At 40.3% G+C, this 22,925-nt stretch overlaps 1 protein-coding gene across 1 annotated transcript in view; it reads left to right on the top strand.

Annotated features, from left to right (window-relative positions):
- Positions 1–22,925, top strand: part of LMNB1 (lamin B1) — a 57,801-nt gene that overhangs the window by 31,467 nt on the left and 3,409 nt on the right. The window contains exons 4-10 of the mRNA XM_060636235.3: positions 2,159–2,329; positions 4,155–4,280; positions 10,869–11,089; positions 11,987–12,212; positions 13,860–13,964; positions 17,348–17,467; positions 22,639–22,746. Of these exons, the coding sequence (XP_060492218.1) occupies positions 2,159–2,329; positions 4,155–4,280; positions 10,869–11,089; positions 11,987–12,212; positions 13,860–13,964; positions 17,348–17,467; positions 22,639–22,746 (1,077 nt within the window). The remainder of the gene's footprint in view (positions 1–2,158; positions 2,330–4,154; positions 4,281–10,868; positions 11,090–11,986; positions 12,213–13,859; positions 13,965–17,347; positions 17,468–22,638; positions 22,747–22,925) is intronic.

Genomic DNA, 22,925 nt, shown 5'->3' with positions numbered 1-22,925 from the left:
TATTTTAAAATATCGTTTACAAGCCTTGACTTCTGTGGTCAAGCCTTGGTTGGGGAAGGTAGAAGCTGTTGCCAAAAAACAAGTAATAAAATTGAAGAGAATGGGGAATGTACGTATATTTCCTCAAAATTGAAGAGGATTGGAATGAACCCAGGGTATATGGAACCTGCAATTAAATACTTCATGATTTTAGAGGTAATATAATTTTTGAAAACTGTTAACAGTGATGTAAAAAATGGGGAATTAGTGTAGAACTTAAAATTTTTTGTTAATTGGTGAAAAAAATAATAAAATAGAAATTTGACTATTTTTGTAACTACATGCTATTAAAACATACAGGTATGGGGGGCACAGTGCACTTACTGGGCAAACAGACTTTGGACAACTCTTGAGTCATTTATTTAAAAGTGAAATACCAATACTTGCTATGTTTTTCTAAGAGTGGTGACCATCGAAGTGGAATATTTTGTGTAGTTCCTTGTAAAGATTATAGTGAATGCTGTCATTTAATTGTTAACTACAGCTTTGCTTTATAAATGGAGATATTTTTATATTAAGTTGACTTACATTATTGTTTGTTTTGATAAAATTGCCCATGGCGTATCATTACTTAGTTTTTATGCTGTGTGTGGACTCCTGCATCTTTAAACCAAGAATAGGGTATTTTTTTTTCCTTTGCAAGTCACGGATTCTACATAAAATAATAAATGAAAAATGGCACCAACAAAAAGTAGTATTTTGGGGGTTGCATAGCATCTTTGAATATTTTGGGTTTTGCCTTTTATGAGAGAATGAGTGTAAAATATTCATGTTTTTAACAGAGGATATAATACTTTTCAATAAATATACTTAAGTTCCTTACTATGAACAGTTAAGGATTAGGAGGCGAGAAAGAGGAAGATGAAAAACGGGAAGAGGAGGAAAGGAGGTAGACAAAGGGCAAAATCAGTAGGTGTTTAGTATTTGTTGAACTAAAAACCTTTCATTTGCGTGTTTTCATGATTTAAGTGTCATTTGCTTCATCAAGTTTATGTCAGCCCTGGGAGACAGAACTGGAATTTGAACCCTGGTTTTCAGATTCTGTCAAGCGCATTTTCCTCTGCAATGAACATTTAAAAGGAAGATGAGGAAATGCATAGGGAACCACGTGCAGGAAGAGGACACAAAAACAAATGTCGGTGGGTTATATCCCCCTCTTGTGGCCTCTTGAATTATTGCCATTAAAGACAGCTCTTTTGTATTTCCAGCGCTAGAAGCTGGAATGGAGGTTTTATTCTGGGACTTGTCTTTCTAGGCATCCTAGTTTTGGATACTTCTTTATAACATAAAGTGAAGGATTATGCCTACTATTTCTGATCTTTATTAGTGAATGATCATATGTACTTGAGAGAGTAAAGTAATATTGTTAATGTTTTTTTTTTTTAACGTTTATTTCTTTTTGGTAGAGAGAGAGAGAGCGAGCAAGCATGTGAGCAGGGAGGGGAGAGAGAGAGAGAGTGAGAATCCCAAGCAGGCCCTGCACTGTGAGCACAGAGCCTCATGTGGGTCTGGAACTCACAAACCATGAGATTGTGACCTGAGTTGGACGCTTAACTGACCGAGCCACCAAGGTGCCCCATTGTTAGTACAGTTTCATATCAGTTGATATTCATGCCTTAGCACCAGCTGTTAAAATAAGTCACATAAATTAGCTTGCATCTTAGTATGTTTAAGTAGATAGTTTTATTATACATAAATCTTATAGTTAAAGTTGCCCCGATTGGCAAGTTTAACTTTTCACGTGGATTTTTTCTAGAGATGTCCTGAGGATCATCATTACACCAGTGTAGAAAAACAGATGGTAATCAGTGCACATAGTTAATCCATGGTTGCATGGTACTTTTGTAAGTCTTCACGCCGTTCCTGGTCTTGAGAGAAGTATATAGCTATGCCACTGAAAAGAAACACAAAATTCTTAGGGCTATCGTTTCTGTCATTAGTTCCATCTCACAAATCTCCTTTGCAAGCAAAGGCAAAAGCGAGGTCTTTTCACCTGCCCGCTGTAGGAGAGACAAAGGGAGGTTAGCGTGTAACACTTCAAGTGGCCCCGATGTTGCTTGGACTGGTACTAGTGCAGCCGTGGTAGGTAACTTGGTTTCGTGTAATTTTTTTCCCCCAGGAGATTAACGAGACCAGGAGGAAGCATGAAACTCGCTTGGTGGAGGTGGATTCTGGACGTCAGATTGAGTATGAATACAAGCTGGCTCAGGCCCTTCACGAGATGCGAGAGCAACACGATGCCCAAGTGAAGCTGTACAAGGAGGAGCTGGAGCAGACTTACCATGCCAAAGTGAGCGGTCTCCTGTGAGCACGGGCTTGAGTCCTGAGAACCCTTGCATCAGGCACCCTGAAGAACATGACTTGATGGTTGCCTTGTTCTAGTTTTCCTAAATGAGTTCCCCTAGTCTCTATGAAAATAGAAAATGGACTTAAAAAGTTTTTTTTAACATTTATTCATTTTTGAGAGACACAGTGTATGAGTGGGGGAGGGCCAGAGAGAGGGAGACACAGATCCGAAGCAGGCTCCGGGCTCTGAGCTGTCAGCCCAGAGCCCGATGCAGGGCTTGAACTCATGGACCACGAGATCATGACCCGAGCCAAAGTCGGCCACTTAACCGACTGAGCCACTGAGGCGCCTCGAAAATGGACTTTTTAAAAAAGTTTTCTATAACGTAAATGATACTAGAAATTATTGAAAGAAAGTAGGGTTATTTCACCCATATCAGGGGTAAGGGTTTCTTAGTAGAGGTGAGTTGTGTCTTAATAGTTAAACCCAAGCCTTCTGAAAATACTTCCCTCCCCGTGGCCGGTACTAATCATGCTGTCCTACATGTACATTTAACAGCGAATGAATGTCAGACGGCACCTCATTCTGACTTGCATGGCATCATTGTGCATTGGTTGCGACCACCACAACTCAAGCTTTTTTGAACAGAGGCTAAATGGAAAGTGTGATATTTCTTCCTCTGCCGCCATTATTCATCTAAAAATACTATAGAAACTTTCCACTTGTGTTAGCAGATCATGCAAAAATCTTTAACACCAATGAGTGTAGGCTTTCCTCATAAATGATTTTATCCCAGTGTGTGAAATGTAAATGATTTGATTAAAAAGAGTTAGTGGAAGACTTAGAAAAATTAAGGTCATCGAAATGTTGAATATAATTTCTGTTGAATGGCCTCAAACTGTTGATGTTGCTTTGAATTCATTTCTGAAGTAGTCATTGGCTAGTGAAAGGGAGGGATCTTTGAAACCTTACGTTGAATTGTCTGATACTCCATACTAGGCATTGTGCTGGGCAGTGAAGGAGCCAAAGTATAACGTAGGTTTCGTCCGTCACATAGACTGTGTCCCCAGAGGGAGCCAACAGACTAACAACGTCCAGAAAAATGTGTCTGAGGCACACGCAGAACTGAATGTTATGGGCATTTGGAGAAATAGGATGTTTCTGTCTAAGGGGCTATATTTTGCTTCTGAAAGGAAGTGTTCTACTGGGTGGGAAATAATCTATAAGTTAGTACTCTCTGCTTTTGGCTTTATCTTTTTTTTTTTTTTTTTAAGTTTATTTATTTTAAGAGAATCCCAAGCAGGCTCCACACTGTCAACTTGGAGCCACATGTGGGGCTGGAACTCACGAACGGTGAGATCATGACCTGAGCCGAGAGATCAAGAGTCGGACAGTTAACCGACTGGGCCTCCCAGGCGCCCCTGGCTTTATCTTCTCTAATTAGATTTGGTGGGTTAGAGATATGTGATGTTTATTTTTCTACAGACATCACCTACAATTAAGTTGCTAGTACCTAGTCTCCTCATTAGCAGTATTACCTAACACATTAGAAGTACTCAGGTGAAATATGTAAGTAATAAACTTTGGGGAGAGAACCTCATGTATTACCATCATTAAGCTCATATGTTGGGAATTGAACCTAAAGTCAGAAAGACGTGTAAGATAATTCATACCACGTCAGCAAACTTCATGATGCTTTTCCTGTTTCATCAGCCAGTTACTAGTAGGGCTTAGGTTTGAACTGACATGCCTTGAGATGAATCATACTTCCTCATTTGTTTGCTCTAAGTCACTAGATAAGGCTGACTCTTGTTTGTTCTTCTTTTAGCTGGAGAATGCCAGACTGTCCTCAGAGATGAATACTTCTACTGTCAACAGTGCCAGGGAAGAGCTGATGGAAAGTCGTATGAGAATTGAGAGCCTTTCATCTCAGCTTTCCAATCTACAGAAAGAGGTTAGTAAGTGTCTTCTTCCAAGAATAATGTAAACTGCTCTTGAAGGCCACCTTGACCACTGTCGTTCACCTGCTTGGCTCAGTCTGATGTCATTGTGCAGAGAGCATCGTAGTTTTCTACACTCTTGTGTCACAGGGCTTTCCTGGTTTGTTCATTTTGCACTACATAAACGTCCCCTGGGTAGGACTGTTATTCCTAAATTAATAGATTACCCAGAACTAAAGAGGTTTCCCTTAGGAAGTGACATGCTGATTCATTTCTAGGGCTTACCCCTTGGACCCAGATTTTCTGAACCATCTAGCAGCCTCATCCTTTTTCTTCACATTTGGAAGCCATAATAAGAAAAACATGCAAAAATTCTTTGTGAGTGGTAAATGCTTTGTGATTTTGGACAGATTCTCTCAATGTTTGAACTACGTAATAATTAGGGTCATCAGATGTAGCATTAGTTGCCTATTAAGAATTTAGCAACTGATTCATTCATCAGTACACCTAAGTTGCAAATGATGACATTGCTGGTTGTGCTGACTAAGTGCCTCCCAGTTGTGATGGGGCCCTGAAGGTGCATCTCCAGGCGGTGGGGACGCCGCTCGAAACCGGTCTCAGTGTACGGGTGGTGTTGATGTGGACACAAAGTACACAAGCGACCACTTAAGTATGCAGAATGCTTTGATAATCTGCCGCTCACCTTAATTACTTGGGAAGTAACTTCAGCCTCCATTTCCTGTCAGGGAGGAAATTTTTGTTGTTTTAAATTTTCCCCATAAGAATAAACTCTATTCTTGATCAAGTTTTCCTTCCATTTTATTTTATTTTTATTTTTATTTTTATTTTTATTTTTATTTTTATTTTTATTTTTATTTTATTATTTTTAGTAAAATGTTTTTCTGATTATAAAACTGAAGACTTTTTTTTGCAAGAATTTAGAAAACAAGGTAAACAGTGAGTTACATAAAATGGGGTAATGTAAAAAAAAAAAAAGGGGCGTCTGGGTGGCTCAGTGGGTAGAGCATCTGACTTTGGCTCAGGTCATGATCTCGCGGTCTGTGAGTTCGAGCCCTTCATCGGGCCCTGTGCTGACAGCTCAGAGCCTGGAGCCTGCTTCTGATTCTGTGTCTGCCTCTCTCTCTGCCCCTCCCCTGCTCATGCTTTATCTCTCTCACTCTCAAAAATGAATACATGTTAAAAAAAAAATTAAAAAAAAAAAGAAAGAAAGAAACTTGTACATTGCCTATTTTGTGTACTTTATTATTCATGACATAATTTAAAAAATTATTTTAGACCTATTTTGTCCTGACAGTATTTTGAAGTTTTCATGTAGCAATAGGACTAGAAGGATCTTTGAGTTCACTCAGTCCGCACATAATCTTAGGCCAAAGGCAGAGAAGTGATTAAGTTCACTCAGTCTGACACAGATCTAGGTGAGTTTAAATACTTGCCCAAGAGGCTGCAGGCTGATAGATGGGTTTTTCTCCTAGTTCCCTGTTTTTCCTTTTACCCCTCGTACTCTTTAAAGATAATCTTTTTTTCCTTTGCACCATCTTAAGAGCTACCTTTCCAAAAAAAATAGGCTTCTGTGTTCCTACTATGTATTGACATTTACTATTTTTCTCCATTTAATAAATCATACTCTAGTCATCCCCTTTCTCTGAATTTCACATGGCCCCTACACTTTTTTTTCTTGGCAGCTGCATATTCCACTTAGTTATGCTAGGTATAGATGTTTTACAGACAGAGGCACAGACTTGCCTCTTAAATAGTGATAGGTTGTGAAACTTGGTAGCCACCTTTCCTGACTCAGGCTCAGGGCTGTTTCCCTCTTGGCTTCTTAGTTATACTCCTGTCCTTAACAGTTTTTTGTTAACTTCTGGTTAATGGTCTTTATTTTTTTAAATTTTTTTTTTTTTTTTTTTTTTTTTCAACATTTTTTATTTATTTTTGGGACAGAGAGAGACAGAGCATGAACGGGGGAGGGGCAGAGAGAGAGGGAGACACAGAATCGGAAGCAAGCTCCAGGCTCCGAGCCATCAGCCCAGAGCCCGACGCGGGGCTCGAACTCACGGACCGCGAGATCGTGACCTGGCTGAAGTCGGACGCTTAACCGACTGCGCCACCCAGGCGCCCCTGGTTAATGGTCTTTAAACAGTGTTAGGCGGGGCCCTGGGGGTTTCCAGGAGCTAACTCCTTACGAAATAGGAGAGATGCACCTCCTTCAGCCAGAATAGTTTTAAATTTCTTTGACTTTGGGGAGCTGCAGGGGGCGGGGTGTCCTTCCTCTATTCATTACTGGTATCAGATTTTATGGTAAGTAATATATCTTGAGGAGTGTCTTCATTAGTTCATAAACTTCAGCCTCTTAGAAAGAGAAGCAAAAAGCCACCCCTCCCAGTATTTCCCATTGTGTATTTTAACTGCATTTGTTGTTGGGCCATACCTGTTTCCTCATGCTGCCTCTTAGGCCATACAGTTTCCTTTTGGTTATTTGACTTATGCTAGTGAGGTACTTCTTAAACTTGATTTAAAATTGACCTAGCCTTGGGGCACCTGGCTGGCTCAGGCGGTAGAGCATGAGACTCTTGATCTCAGGGTTGGAAATTTGAGCCCACGTTGGGTGTAGAGATTGCTTAAACATAAAAAAAATAATAATACTAAAAAAATAAAATTGACATAGCCTTTAAAATGCTGACTTAAAATATTTTTAAATAACATAGATACGATAGTAGTAGTCTGTTTTGAAATTAGGAATTTCGTATATTGCTTACAGCATTTCTTTTATTTCTGTCTAGTTTTTTAGTGGCCAAATTAATTGGTTGATCACAGTCTGTCTGGCTTGCAGAAGACTCTCCATTAGCACTTTGAAAGCACCTCTAAGTTTTTTTTTTCTTTCTTTCTAACATTCAGACTCTGGAAGCTTCTATTGTAGCTAGACCCTAATAAACTAGTACAATTATGTTACATACTATTAAAACAAACAAACAAACAAACAAAACCAGCAGAAGTCAGCTATAAAGTATTTTAGAGTGAGGGGTAAGATCATACATGTAGATAATCTAGTTTGACTTCTTCATTTTTCAAATGTGGATACTGGTTTAGTGAGGTTAGTTACAGCTTGCCCAGAGTTTCGAAGGTACTTAATGGCAGACTTGCAAGAAGAATCTAGGTCTGTCTCTCATGTTGTATTCTTTGTGTTTGCCTACACGACAGGTGTTGTGTAGCTATTTAAAATATCATTTATTCCTAGGGGTGCCTGGGTGGCTTGGTTGAGTATCCAACTCTTGATTTGGGCTCACATCATGATCCTGGGATTGTGGGATCGAACCCTGCATCATGTTTCATGCTGAGCTTGGAACTTCCTTGAGATTCTCTGTTTCTCTCACTCTCTATCTCTGTCTCTCTCCCTCTGTCCCTCAACTCCACTTGTGCTCTCTCTCTCTCTCTCTCAAATTAAAAAAATATATATACAATTTATTTCTAAATGATTCAGAGTAACTTTAAAACTTTTTTATACCTTGATTTTGTTTTTTCCCCACTTATATAGCTCTGTAATATCAGAGGCAGAAAAGTAGAGACATTTTTAGGTTTACAAATCTGGGCTCAGAGGTTACCTCTGAATCTTGGGTACTTCATGCCTTTCATCAACTCCTTTAATGTTTGTTTATTTTGCAAGAGAATGAGAGAGAGCGTGGGCAGGGGAGGGAAAGAGATAGAGTTCCAAGCAGGCTCCTCACTGTTAGTACAGAGCCTGACACGGGGCTTAAACCCAGAAACCGTGAGATCATGACCAGACCCAAAACAAAGAATTGGATGCTTAACCAGTTGAGCCACCCAGGCGCCCCTACAAATTCAGTTTAAGTGCAAGTTTTCGAGGTAGGGATTATGTTTAGTATCACTCTTAAGATGAATGCCTGCTTCTGATATGGACTGTCAGATGCTGCTCTGGATTTTAATTAATTATTTTTTAAGTAACCTTTTTATTTTGGCATAATTCTGGATTTACAGATAAATTAGAAAGGTAGTACAGGCAGTTCCCCTGTCTCCCTCAACCAGTTTTCCCCCATTGTAAGCATCTTATATTATCATGGTATATTTGTCAAAATGAAAGCGCCGCTGTTGGTACAGTACTACTAACTAGACTGCAGACTATTTGGATTTTATCACATTTTCTATTGCACTTGTTTTCCTTCTCCAGGGTACCACCTGTCTCCCTAGTCTCATCAGGCCTGTGACAGTTTCTTAGGCTTTCCTTGTTTTTTATGACCTTGAGAGTGTTGAGAAGAACTGGCCACTTACCGTGTATACTGTCTCCCAATTTGGGTTTGTGTGGTGTTTTTCTCATGATTAGCCTGGGGTTCTGGGTTTTAAGTGCCTTTCTTGTCTCATCATGTCAGGGGTCACATGACATCATTGGTGATACTAACGTTCATCACTGGTTAAGGTAGTGTTTGCCAGGTTTCTCCACTGTCATTACCATTTCTTTCTTTTTATACTCTGTTCTTGGAAAGCAACCCACTAAGTCCAGCCCACTCTTGAGGGTTAAGGGATGGGAAATAAGCTTTCCATCCTGAAGGGGTATCTACATTTATTAAGTGGAATTCCCTAGTAAAGATGTGTCTTTTCTTTTTAAAATTTATTTATATTTTATTCATTCATTTTGTTTGTTTATATTAGTATGGACTCATGGATATTTATTTTATCTTTTGGGTTAATCCAATTCTACATTCCTTTTTTTTTTTTTTTTTTAACGTTTATTTTATTTTTGAGACAGAGAGAGACAGAGCATGAACGGGGGAGGGTCAGAGAGAGGGAGACACAGAATCCGAAACAGGCTCCAGGCTCTGAGCTGTCAGCACAGAGCCCGACGCGGGGCTCGAACCCACGGACCGCGAGATGATGACCTGAGCCGAAGTTGGCCGCCTAATGGACTGAGCCACCCAGGCGCCCCCGAATTCTACGTTCCTTTATTGGCTTAGATGGTCCCAGCTTTGGCTATTAGGAGTTCTGTCAGATTGCCTATCATGTCCCCCCCCACTTTTAAGCACTTCTTTACTTTCTAGTACTGTAAGATACTCCAGGTTCATGTATTTTCCCTGCACTAGCCCTAGAATCAGACATGTCTCCATGGAGCCTTGGTTCTTTTTATTAGAGAATAGTATATAGAAATGATGATCTGGACACTGAGTGTCTCACTGGTCTGGGGGTGTCATTGCTTCTAGGCCCTCTTGTGGATGGAGCTAGCTACTATAGGTATTATGTTATAATGTATAATGTATTTCTGTCCACTTGTATTTATATTAAACAAAACCCAAGTTAATATAGATGTTTCTGACTAACCCCATCCCACAGGGTTCATTTTAGGCTTTCTTGTTTGCTTGTCTATAACTTTTCTCTTTGAGAGTAAAAAACTAGTTTCTCCCATCCTGTTTACTTATTTGTTCAACCCAAGTATAGATGTAAAGCACTTTCAAAAATTTTAACCCATACCCCTGTGAGAAACACATAAACTGATTAAAGGGTAGTGTTTCTGCACAGTGTAGATCCTCTTTTGATTTTTAGCCTTCTAGGTTTAATTTTTGCACGATACATGCCCTTTGGATTCTGCTCTGATGCAGCTACTTGTGATTCTAAGGGTGTGAACTATCTATCAGGCTTTTTGAGTTGATCACCTTTGTCATTTTTTGAGGTTACTGAGATGAATTCTGTCTTGGACAAATGCAGAAGAATAATAACCTAGTGAGCCACAAGGTTCTCAGATGAACTTTCTGGCTTAGGCTGTGTGATTTCTCATTTTTTAAAATACCAAATGCAAAGTTTTATGCTTAAAATAGTATCTTACAAACCACACTATATTGTACAGTCTTTGTATGCTGCCTGATCATGAGAGTGCAGCAGTCCTAAAGGGACACTGTCCCTGGGAGTTACCAGAATCCCTTTCTGTGGTTTCTGCATAATTCCAGCAGTTCTCCAAAGCATACTTTCACCCTTAGGTTTCTTTTGTCATTGAGTTTCCTACCTTTTTCGTTCTCTACTACTGAGTTTCCTATATTTTTTGTTCTTTACTTTTGTTAATTTATACTTTTGAGTGAAAAGGTTTGTAGGGGAGCCAGACTTGACTTTTACTAAAACCACAACTTTTAAAATTTTGTTTTATTTGGCCAAATACAGAAAAATTATATGTACGTTTATGACATACTGCATTTGAAGAATTTACCTCTTTTTAAAGTCTTTTACAAGTCAAAACTTCCCAAGGGCTGTATTTTGTATTTGAGAGATTTTGGTTTTTAATTTTTTTTTAAGTTTACTTATTTTGAGAGATAGAGAATGTAAGTGGGAAGGGACTGAGAAAGAGGGAGATCACATATCTATCGATCTTAACAAAAAATATTCAAGCAGTCTTCTTATTTTATGTTTTGAGAGAGCCAGCCTGAGTGGGGGAGGGGCAGAGGAAGAGGGATAGAATCTTTTATTCATTTATTTATTTTTGAAAAATTTTAGCTTTGTTTTCCCATCCAGGAAATGGTTTAAGATAGGTGCTTTGTGCTAATGTTGAAACATTCCTAGAAAGTAATTGTGTTCCCTTGACTCTGAAGTCTAGAGCATGTTTGGAGAGGATTCAAGAGTTGGAGGACTTGCTCGCTAAAGAAAGAGACAACTCTAGGCGCATGCTGTCTGACAAAGAGCGAGAGATGGCGGAAATAAGGGATCAGATGCAGCAACAGCTCAATGATTATGAACAACTTCTTGATGTAAAGTTAGCCCTGGACATGGAAATCAGTGCTTATAGGAAGCTCTTAGAGGGCGAAGAGGAGAGGTAAGTAACTTCAGTGTCACTCTGCCCCATACTTTTTGTCCTTCCCCTTTTTATTTAAGAGTAGTAAATAGGATTGAGCTTTTGCAAAAATTTTATTTTAACATTTAAGGCAACCTTAAATATTTTAAGGAGTTGGACACGCTAACCAACTGAGCCACCCAGATGTCCCTGTTACTATTATTTTAAGTGCGGGACTGTGTCAAGATGCAGAGTCTTTTACTTGAGATTTTAAATATTTTGATTAATATGTTGTAAAATACTACATTTGCTGAAAGAGACCTTTATGCTTATTTTTCAAATATGGTTAGTGTATAAATCCTTTGATACCTGTTCTTAGAAAAAAGTTTCAAAGCATAAGTGTCTGATTTAGAATGAAAAGCCAGGGCGCCTGGGTGGCTTAGTTGGTTAAGCCTGACTTCAGCCCAGGTCATGGTCTCACAGATTGTGACTTCTGGCCCCGCGTCGGGCTCTGCGCTGACAGCTCAGAGCCTGGAGCCTGCTTTGGATTCTGTGTGTCCATCTTTCTCTGCCCGTCTCCTGCTCATGTTTTGTCTCTCAAAAATAAATAAATGTTAAAAAAAAAATTTAGAATGAGAAGCCATTTAGTTTCAGTGTTACATACATTGGAGTAGGTGGGTTGGTTCCTCTCCCCATGTTTTCCAGACTTCCTGCATAACAATTACATTCTGTTCCTAGGGAAAAACATTCCGATATTATTTTTTAAAGAACATTATCTAGCACAAAGACTTTCGTCTTAGTTAAGATGTATATCAGCCTTGTTCAGCAGATCTTCAGTGATGTTTTGCTTTAGAAATGCATGTGCAGGATATTAATACCGTTTTTACTAAAGTTGGAAGTGCATAATTGTCTCATAAATGGATTATTTTTCCCCTGTAGATTGAAGCTCTCTCCAAGCCCTTCTTCTCGTGTGACAGTGTCCCGAGCATCCTCAAGTAGGAGCGTGCGCACGACCAGAGGGAAGCGGAAGAGAGTTGACGTAGAAGAGTCTGAGGCGAGCAGTAGCGTCAGCATCTCTCATTCCGCCTCGGCCACTGGCAATGTCTGCATTGAAGAGATCGATGTTGATGGGAAATTTATCCGCTTGAAGAACACTTCTGAACAGGTGAAAAACAGATTCCCCCTTTTTTTCTAGGAAGGCTTTGCTGATTGGTAGACTATTTTGCATTGCTAATAATTCCTCAGCCTTTATTTGGATTCAGTAGTCTTCACAGAATAAGAGTTGCCCTCCTCTATTTTTTACTTAAATTCACGAAGTGAAATACATATTGAAATAGGAGGAGGAAGAGGAGAGGGTACACTTAGTGATTTAAAGATGTCCTTCCTTAGCCTTTCTGTACAGAGCCACAGCTTTTTCTCACCCTTGGCCATTCTCTCACAGTGGCCTTCCTAAGGATGAGTTGTTGTTACACCCTTCCCTAGCCAGATTGGTGGAAAAGTTGGAGTGGGAGTGTGAAAATGGGAGATATTTTTTCACAGCCGTTAACATCAGAAAAGGAAGGAAATGTGAGGCTAGAGTCACATATATGCAAGGAGTATTTTGCTCTTTAAATGAATAAATGAATAAAAACTCATGATTTAATTTATATGAAGAATTGTATGGAGCCCTATCTTGAAATTATTTGTTTAAAAGTTAAACAAAATATTCATAGCAGGGAATTGTGAGGTTTTGAGCTGGGGTTTTTGAGAGCTCAGAAGTGAAGTTCCTTCCTGGCTAGGCATCATGGAGCTGGAGGCCATGAAGGGGTGTGTGCGATGATGCTGGATGGCAGGCCTGGGGGTTCCGTGGGGGGTGCAGGGGGATGAATGTCACTTCCTGAAGCATTGTTCAGGATTTGTCAAATGTTGTTTGTGAAAACCACTTCTTTTCTCACCAGAGCTATTGAAGCTGCCGTGTGTGTGTGTGTATGAATACATAATTTGGATGGGCAAAGGAAAGCTAGTAGTTCACATACTAAAAGAGAACGGGCTCTATGCCCTCTTAGTCACGACTTCAAAACCTGAAGAAAAAGAGTAGCCTCTGCTGCTCCATTATTGTAGTTTGGCTGTTTTTCAGAAGGCCTAATAGCCCTGTGTTGAGTTATTCTACAGCTGGCTTTCAGCCTGGTTTATTCCTGGCTTTGAGTTAGAGATGGATATAGATCAGTCCAGCTAATTGCTTTAAATACCCTGCACCTTTTCTCGGGTGTCAGGCAGCCCTGGGTAGCTTGGGGGCCCGTGGTGATAGACCTCACTTGGGACTGGCTCATTGCATCACTGACCCTTTTTCAGCCCCTCATACTTTGAGGTAAGGGAGTTAAATGTGGGCAGAAGTGGTATAGGTGCAAAAGATAAAGGACACATTTTCTTCCATCTGTTTTTAAGTTTATGTGTCTGTATTTTTTTAAAGCTTAAATTAATCAAATGTTAGATGTTTATAATCGTGATTATGGCCGCTAGATTGTGTTGTAAATTTCAAAGACCCACCTGACCTAGCAGTGACTATGAACCATTTAGTTTGGTTCACATTCCTTTTATTCCAGTTTTGTCTTCTTTAAAATAAAGTACCTTAATATTAAAACTGTAACACTATTGAAGTTACTACTCTGCTAAATGACAAAACCATGTTTTCTTTTTATAGTAGGAAAATAGATTCCTAGGAAGACTTCCATAGAGCCTTCTTAGTTTAACTGCCTGTGTAAGTTCATTTATATGGTTATCTATCGCTTTCTGTATATTTGATGTGACCTTGTTTTACTCTTTTTGTGAATAGGATCAGCCAATGGGAGGCTGGGAAATGATCAGAAAAATTGGAGACACATCAGTCAGTTATAAATATACCTCAAGATATGTGCTGAAGGCAGGCCAGACTGTTACAGTAAGTGAATTTAATCATCATTTAATTTAACTTCAGTGTCTTAACTAACAGTTAAAGTAATTCAAGAAAATTTTTGGCTTCAAGGGAAGCATTTTAGAAGTGGGCATTAAAACATCTTTGACATTATTAGGGAATTACAAGTACTATTAAAGATTTTTAAAATCCTATTTTATTGAGAGTGGTAATTGACTATTAAAAGTGAAAGTATTGACCTGTGAATAATCTTTATTTTGTCTACTCCAGTAGATATAAAACAGCTGTCTCTTGACATTATTGTAGTCAGTCTGATTCAGGAGATACTGCTTAGCATAAAGAACTATTAGGATAATCTTTTAATGCTAAGGTATGCCTTAAAATGACAGTTGTCTGCCTTGGGTGACTGACCTTCAGCATCATTTGGGTAGTGCTTTGGTGTCCAGGCCCCACCTCACCCTTAGTCACCATCTCTGGTGTTGGATTAGGGACCTGTGGTTTGAACAATAGTCATTAAGTGATAGATCCTAGAAAGAATCACTTTTTTTTTGAAGTTTATTTACTTAGAGAGAGGGAGAGAAAAAGAGCGTGTACGCATGTGAGTGGCAGAGGAAGGGAGACAGAGAATCCCAAGCAGGCTATGCGCTGTCAGCATGGAGCCTGACATGGGCTCGAGCTCGCAAACTATGAGGTCGTGACCTGAGCTGAAACCAAGAGTCAGACGCTTAACTGACTGAGCCACCTAGGTGCCCCCAGAATCACTTTTTTAAACATAATATTTTAGCGAGGGTAACGTGGTTTTTACATACATAGTGTTTACATTTCTAGATTTGCAGAGAGATGGGCTTTTTGTGTCACTCTGTATTTTGAGTTCTAAGTGGTTCACTGACCGTTGGCTGTGCTCTGAAACATCACATCTTTAATAGTTACTAAATGTCATTAGCATACTTTCTATAGAAGTAGCATCATTGAGCAAACACAAAATTTCTTTATTTTTCTTAGTAGATTTTGTAAATTGTTAACTTTGATAAACATGTGAAAATGGTTCATATTTTCGTTCTTGAAGGATATAGAAGTAACTTTTATCAATTTCTTTTAAAAAATACTAAACACATATTTTTAAATTTATGATTGATACACATTTAGTGTTTAAGATCAGAGGCTCAAACTAGTTAGGACTTTTCTTTTAAAAAGTGTCCTAGAGCTTGATACCACATTGGGAAAATATGAGATGCTAATTTTGTAGTAATGGGTAAAAAATGGAAACAAATATTCTAACCATACTATCTTTTCTTCTCATTAGTCATTACTATAGTGAGAGAAAATTGTTCAGTCCTCTTACATGTCTTTTGGAGGTTGCATAATGTGGTGGAGAGAAACTGACATTTTAATTCAGAAGATTTCAGAATTGAGTGTGCTCTCTGTCTCTGTAAAGTAATGTGAAACCATTATGCCAATCATAGGCTTTTTCCATTAGATATAGTTCCTCAGGGACCAAATAGATAAATATACTATAGGTCTAGTGGAGCTCAATTATCATATAAAATAATGTGATTTTTTTTTTTTTTTTTTTTAAGTAGCTAGCCTTAAATATGATAAGAAGCTCTTTGGAACATAGTAGTGATAAGTAATCGTCCTGTAAAATTGTACTAGGCAATAGCAAAGATTAATTTAAAGCTCTAGAACACAAAGTACTTAATTTAAAATTTTCTTGTAGCCACATTAAAGTAAAAAAGATGTGAAATTAACTTCAGTGTTATATCTTATTTAATCCAGTATATCCAGAATACTATTCTTTCAACATGTGAACACTATAAAAAATTATTAAGTCAGATATTTTACCTTTTTTTTTTTTTAGAATTTATTTTTTTATTTTTTATTTTTTTTTCACGTTTATTCATTTTTGAGACAGAGAGAGACAGAGCATGAACAGGGGAGGGGTAGAGAGAGAAGGAGACACAGAATCTGAAACAGGCTCCAGGCTCTGAGCTGTCAGCACAGAGCCCGACACGGGGCTCGAACTCACAAGCCGTGAGATCATGACCTGAGCTGAAGTTGGACGCCTGACTGACTGAGCCACCCAGGCACCCCAGACTCTGGGACATTTTAGATTTAGATTAAATTACCCAGTAAGGTTACTGACATTTTGTGATTATTAACAACACTAAACCAACTATATGATTCCATACGGACTAGTGAAAATGTCTTGCTTGAAACGAGGAAAACATTAACATTCCACAAACCTGACAGCCCAGTTCCAGTTCATTTTTTGTTTTACCCCAGTAAATGCTCCTTGTCCGTTTCCAGCTATAATGCTGACGAAAGATCTTGAAGCTTCAGGTGAGCATCTACAGAGGATGGGCTCCCTCCTAGTTAGTAATTCATAGATTTTCCTCCCCATTTAAAAAGATGTCTGCCTGTATGATCTCCAGTCTTCATTTTGCCATCATGTAGCCATTTATATTGTAAAATAATTTATGGGGTGTAAGACTTTCCTTTCTATTTTCATACACTCTTTCAGAAGTATCAAGATTGGTGGTGGTGTCCCTACAGATGGAGTTTGTGGAGCTGGAGTGATTTGTCCCTGGCTCAGAACCAGAGTTTCTGACTCACATTTTCTCCGCTCTACCAATACACTTTTGCCTATAAAATACATTAAAAATATGGCCGAATTTCCATGCTTATTAGGAGGGAATGTAATTTTTTTGGTTTTGCCTATTTCAGTAGCATTCCTGTTTATCAGTGAGTAATGGGTGATTTGTTCCTTTCCTGTTTTCTTTTCGGAGTTCAGTATCAGACACTCCTGACATATTGTGACAGAGCCCCTAGTTGGAGACCTACTAGTTTATATTAGAATATTCTAGGTGGGCTGTCTGCTGCAGAAGTTTTGAGAGAAGTTAGCGGTATCTCTTCACTTCCTGCTCTAGGCAGCTGGAGGCTACTCTTGGAGCTGGTCACAGGGCTCCACCCCGAAAGAATGGCTCATAAAACCCATAGGGTAACAGTAGCGACAGTGAGAGCTGAGCCTTGCCGAGTGAGCCAGCCCCTCTGTGCGGGTAGAGTAATCCCATGCGTTACAGGTTTCACTTCTGTCATTTCATGCCTAATGAGAGTAAGGTCACTTGCACACATTCAGCTGACATGTTGAGAGGCTAGGAGGTGAATGTGGACAACGTCCCCTCAGATCCATATGCGTCACCATTCACATTTATTGGTTGGGGAAGCCGAGGCCTAGAAAGGTTCTCCTGGATGCACAGCTAGTCATACAGCAGGTCTCTGAACCTGGGACTCAGTTCTGAGAGTTAGAATCTGTTCTCTTATAAAGTATCCAAGTCTCTTGGTTACTTTGCTGTCGTTGGGATGTGGGAGAGCTGGGATCTGGATCGACTGATGTCCTTTCTCTTTTCTAGATTTGGGCTGCAAATGCTGGCGTCACAGCCAGTCCTCCCACTGACCTCATCTGGAAGAACCAGAACTCTTGGGGCACTGGTGAAGATGTGAAGGTGATATTGAAAAATTCTCAGGGAGAGGTAAGGTCATTTTGTCAGCACTACCACAGTGTATGTTCCCCTTGAAAGTTCATTGTGCAAGACTATTTCTCTTCAGAAGTCACATTGAAATGGGAAGTAGTTGATTGCTTACACCAGACCAAGGCCGCTCAGTAAATCCAAGCGAAGCTGACTTCAGATTTTAGGAGTGAAGTAGGAATGTATTGTGGACACTGAACATACAGGACAGTAGTTCTGTCTCCACTGCCACTGGCTTTGTGACTTTCGGCAAGTTCCTTTACTTTAGTCTTCTCATTTTACAGTGGAGATGATAAAGACAAGTAATATAATTGTGATGGTATTAATGGGAGGAATACAATATAAATGAGATAATCATTGGGAAATGTTTGCAACAGCATCTGGCCTCTGGTGACTGCTTATGTTTTCACCTTGTTGCTAGCTCAGAGTGTTTGTGAAACTGTGGGTTTGAAGACCTTTGAGTGTACATCTGCTTGATATTTCTATTTTTAACATGTCTGTCCTAGATTCTTATCAAAGAACCTTACCCATGCTGTCAGGTAAAGACACCCCTACCATATGTGCACGTGCACGCCCACCCAAGAAGTGGGAGTCTGCGGAGGAAGGAGCGGTTGCAGGCCAACTCGCAGCAGCCCCTTAGGGCTTCCTTCTCCGCCGCTGTAATGCGAGTGCAGACCTCTCGCCTGTACGGGGCTTGTCCGGTTGGCCTGTCTCATTACAGTAATCCGCACAGCACATTGAGGGTGAGGACCTACGGTGAATTTTCTTGGCACGTAATTCAGTAAGAATTTACTGGATAAAAAAATTTTAAAAATTAAACGTGGGCCTTCCCTTGAGTTCAGAGAAATAAAGTAACACGTTTGCAATGCGGGTGTGGGGTGTTTGCATCAGGAGCCCCGTGCCGTGCCACCTTCCTGTCTGTCTCTCACTGCACACATGCGCTGGTGTTGGGACTGCTGTTCACATGAATTCACGGTCTGCCGGATGAAGAGTGCCCTTGATCTCAGACTGAGAGTGGTTCTGATTGACCGTAGACCTCAGTACGGTCGTGTGAGATTTCAGGGCACGCGTGAAGAATTCCCCTCCAGGTCCTTGGCTAGCTTCTCGGGTGGGGGAGTAGTTGACACTTGCTGTTGCTCACTCCGTCTTCAAGGTGTTGGATCTTGTCCGCAGGAGAAAGAAGAGGCTTCTTGCCGTCAGCACTTTGGAAGCTTTCCCAGGGTCGCTGGGGCCGCCACCCAAGTGCTGCATTCCCCTGACACCAAGTGCTGCATTCCCCTGACACCTGACGTGGGCAGCACACGTGACACTCTCACAGTGTTGCCGAAAGTGGCGATTTGCTCAGGTTGAAAAGCACCGTTAGAAGGGGCCCTGGCAGATGAGATGGGCTTTTGTGAACCATGGAAATCCAGTCATCACCTGTGTACCATTCTTTTCTCTGTGAAAGCCTGTCTAGTTAGAGGTGGTCTTATGGGAAGGTATTTGGAATGTAGCAGTTTAAAGCCCACAAGATAGAGTGACATGTGAACAAAGCAGATCCCGTGACTGGGGTCAGGCTTGAAGGTGGTATTACAGCAATGTTTCGATAAAGCTGACTGAAGCTTTGGTTTCCCTGCAGAACTTAAACCGTTGAGTATTAGATTATTTGCTTGGTTGGTTTTGTTCTTTTAACAAACTTCTGTCTTCTGCTTGCTAGGCTCTATTTAAAGTGACTTTTGTCAAATGAGGAAAGTAGGATGAATACAGTTTCTATTTTTGCAGTTGCCAGCCAAGTAAATTTGGTATTTATTCGTTAATTCTGAAACCGTGTTTATTAGTAAATTCCAGACCTTATTTGCAACAATCCATAATCACTACCATAAAGACCATTTTTCTGTGAGTTTGTAGGTAATAAGTCAGTTTATTTTTTTACATATATTTTCTTCTTGCCTGAGGCATTGGAAATGTCAGAAAACCCACTTAAACCAACCCTCCTGGGAATATCTGGGCTCACATACCCAGAAATCCAGCAGTAGTGGACTTGATCCTGGAGTTCACTCACTGTCACCAAGGATCTTCTTTGTCTGTTTGCTGAGCGTCTCTGTGGTTGATGTGGGATGGGTGCTGGAGTTCCTGGAAGTGCATCATTCCTGGTTGGCTTTTTGTGGGAAGGAGCCTCTTTCCCTGTGACATTCCCATCCTGGGCTTTACTCTCCTCGTACCAGCATGGCTCACAGGCTCCCTTCTAACCCGGTTCCTGGAGTCAGGAGGACAGAGCTTGAGTATTCTCTCTCTAGCAGCTTGATCCCCTCTGCTCCTTGTGACTCATTTGTCCCGTCTCCACGGGAGAGATGGGTACCCAGGTGAAATTGGGGACTCTCACTGAGAAATGAGGGAGAAGGTGCTAGATGATTAAAAACACCAAGTGTTGACATGTTAAAATGTTCTTCTGTGAGGGAAATAAGAAATAAAAAAGTCTCTACCTTCTGGAATATAGTCATAACTGAAGCTTTTATATATGTGAATGATTGCTTGTCTGTACAGAGATACCATAGTTTAATAGCTCCTCCATCGAAAAACAGCCCTGTAACATTTGCTGATTTCTGTGCTGTGGATATCCCATACTGTCACTGTGGTGTTTCCGGGATATCCGCATGTCATGACTGAGCACAGTTGGTAGAGGTGAGCGCATCAGCTGGTACTGGCTGGCTTCAGTGCATGCCTGAATAGCGTACCTTTGTGTGTGCAAGGCTTAACAGGGACAGACTCCTAATACATTTTATAGAGAGGCCATTTATATGTGTCTTTCAGGGCACTTGATAGGGTTGGATGAGAGGAACTTTTTGGATAAAGACACTTACTAGCGCCTTGACTAGTAATTTCCTGGGCCCAAACCTTCCAACGATTTTTGGTTCTAAATGTGTTTTATGATTTTTCTATCAATTTTTAGACATTATTTAGTACAGTGATTTTCTATACAGGCCTTCTGCATTGGACTATTTGGTTTTTAAATGTCATCACATGAAAGGTGCTTAACAGCAGGCTTATATTAAAAATAACTAAAGGGGCACCTGGGTGTCTCAGTTGGTTAAGCGTCCAACTTCAACTCAGGTCATGATCTCACAATTCGTGGGGTCGAGCCCTGTGTCAGTGACAGCTCAGAGCCTTGGAGCCTGCTTTGGATTCTGTGTCTCCCTCTCTCTGTCCCTCCCCTGCTCATGCTCTGTCTCTCTCTCAAAAATAAATAATAAAACATTAAAAAAAAAAAAGTAGTTAATGTGAGGGGCACCTGGGTGGCTCAGTTAGTTAAGTGTCCAGCTCTTGATTTCCGCTCAGGTCATGATCTCATGGGTTCGTGAGATTGAGCCCCGCATTGAGCTCTGTGCCGAGAGTGCAGAGCCTGGTTAGGATTCTGTCTCTCCCTCTCTCTCGGCCCCTCTCCCACATGTGTTCATGCCCATCCTCTCTCATTCTTTCCCTAAAAATAAACATTTTTAAAAAAAAGTAGTTCAGGGGCGCCTGGGTGGCTCAGTCGGTTAAACGTCCAACTTCGGCTCATGTCATGATCTCACAGTTTGTGGGTTCGAGCCCTGCATGAGGCTCTGTGCTGACAGCTCAGAGCCTGGAGCCTGTTTCATACTCTGTGTCTCCCTCTCTCACTCTGACCCACCCCTGTTCATGCTCTGTCTCTCTCTGTCTCAAAAATCAGTAAACGTTAAAAAAAAATTTTTTTTTTAAATAAAAAAATAAAAATAAAAAGTAGTTCAGGTGAATTAACTTATAATTAACTTAGTTGGGCAAGTTCCTGCTTACGGAGTTTCACATTTGAGGAAAATAACGTCACATGCTTTAAGAATGTCTGCAAGATGAGGTGTATACACTTGTCACGTGCTGCCTGAGCTGGAATGTGAGAATTCTGTAGCAGGGTTTCTTTGACTTTTCTTGCCTCGTTTTAGGATGAATTGTGGAAGGCTGGGTACTCTGAGCACTTTTTGAGAATTCTTCTTCTATTTTGTATGCCGCCATCCCCCAATTGATATCTGACTTCAAAGAATTAGAATTGATGTAAGGCTCACATGCTTTTTTGTTAGTGCTCATTTGGTCAGAGCACGCTGATGTTTGTGAAGTGGCTGTTCGTGTACCTGAGCACTGACTGACCTCACAGAGTTGAAGTTTCCAGCTGAGACTCTCACAATGGTCCGTCTTCTTTGGCCGTGTAACGTAATGAAAATTCCCCACAAAACACTAGTGTACTACCTTGCTTCATTTATGAGATACATCCCTGGACATAAATTTAAAGTTGAACTCTGATTTGTGAGACAACCTTCTTTGGTTTTCTTTCTCTGCTATTTTAAACGAGCTGGTTGTGTGTTAAATTCCAGATAAGCTTTTACTGATGGAATTTTAGCATCTTTGTCTGTGGAGTTATCCTTCTTGAGTGACCTTAGGACTTGGTACAGAATAAAATGAGATGCTCTGCAGCAGGCTGTAGGACACTCATTTACTTGCTGCCAGATCATCAGGTTAGCCTCTTGCTCACACACAAATACTGCTGTGCTGTGCAAGTCAGCGTTCTCCACAGGAGAGGCATCTGTACTTGTGCCTTTCAGGAGAAAATGGAAACGGTGAATGATGAAACTATTTTCTGTGCAGAATACATTGGAGCTTCACTGGTGTGTTATTAGTAAATGGCGCTCATCTGTCTTGGTTCCATCTCCTGAGAGGAAAGTTGTTGAAGGTGGACTGTTGCCACCATGTTGCCTGCGATCACAGCATTTGGCCTTCAGCTTCATTTAATTCAGAGTTTCTTTAGTGCCTTCTTTTTGCGAGGAGCCAGGACCTCGAAGCTGCATTCATGTTGAGTGTTACAAAGAGTCTCGTGTGCCAGATAGTTCACAGAGTTCTTAGTAAGCGAATGGGATCAGAAGCATTGGCATCTTTGCAGCCGGTATTTCAAATTGGATACCGGTAGCTCCTCTGTGGGGAATATTGAAAATCTAACAGCTGCTACTAGTCGTGTAAAATATCCTGTTCACTAGCTAAAGCTATTGATGAAGCACTTTTTTCTTTTTTAGAAAATAATCCCTGATGCAGGAAAGGTGCTGTTTCTAAAAGTTAAGCAAAGATAAGTTCCCTCTCCCCAACTGCCTTTGCGATAGTTGTGACGTTGACTTAAAAGTTACTCTTGTTTTCAGGAGGTTGCTCAAAGAAGTACAGTCTTTAAAACAACCATACCTGAAGAAGAGGAGGAGGAGGAAGCGGCACCTGAAGTGGTTGTTGAGGAAGAGATTTTCCACCAGCAGGTATCACTTTAATATATTTATTTAAAATTTTATTGAAAGAATTACACAGAAACCAAAATCAGCAGTGGATTTGGTCTTTTTCCCTATTACTTGAACCAGATGAGTGATTTGCCACCTGGGGTTTGTTTTTCCCGAGGGGACATTCAAGATAGTACGTTAGAGAGTGTTAGAAGAAAATG

This window comes from Panthera onca, chromosome A1 (assembly GCF_046562875.1).
Source record: "Panthera onca isolate mPanOnc1 chromosome A1, mPanOnc1 haplotype 2, whole genome shotgun sequence".
Lineage (NCBI taxonomy): Eukaryota > Metazoa > Chordata > Mammalia > Carnivora > Felidae > Panthera > Panthera onca.
This window is presented reverse-complemented; position numbering and strand designations above follow the sequence as displayed.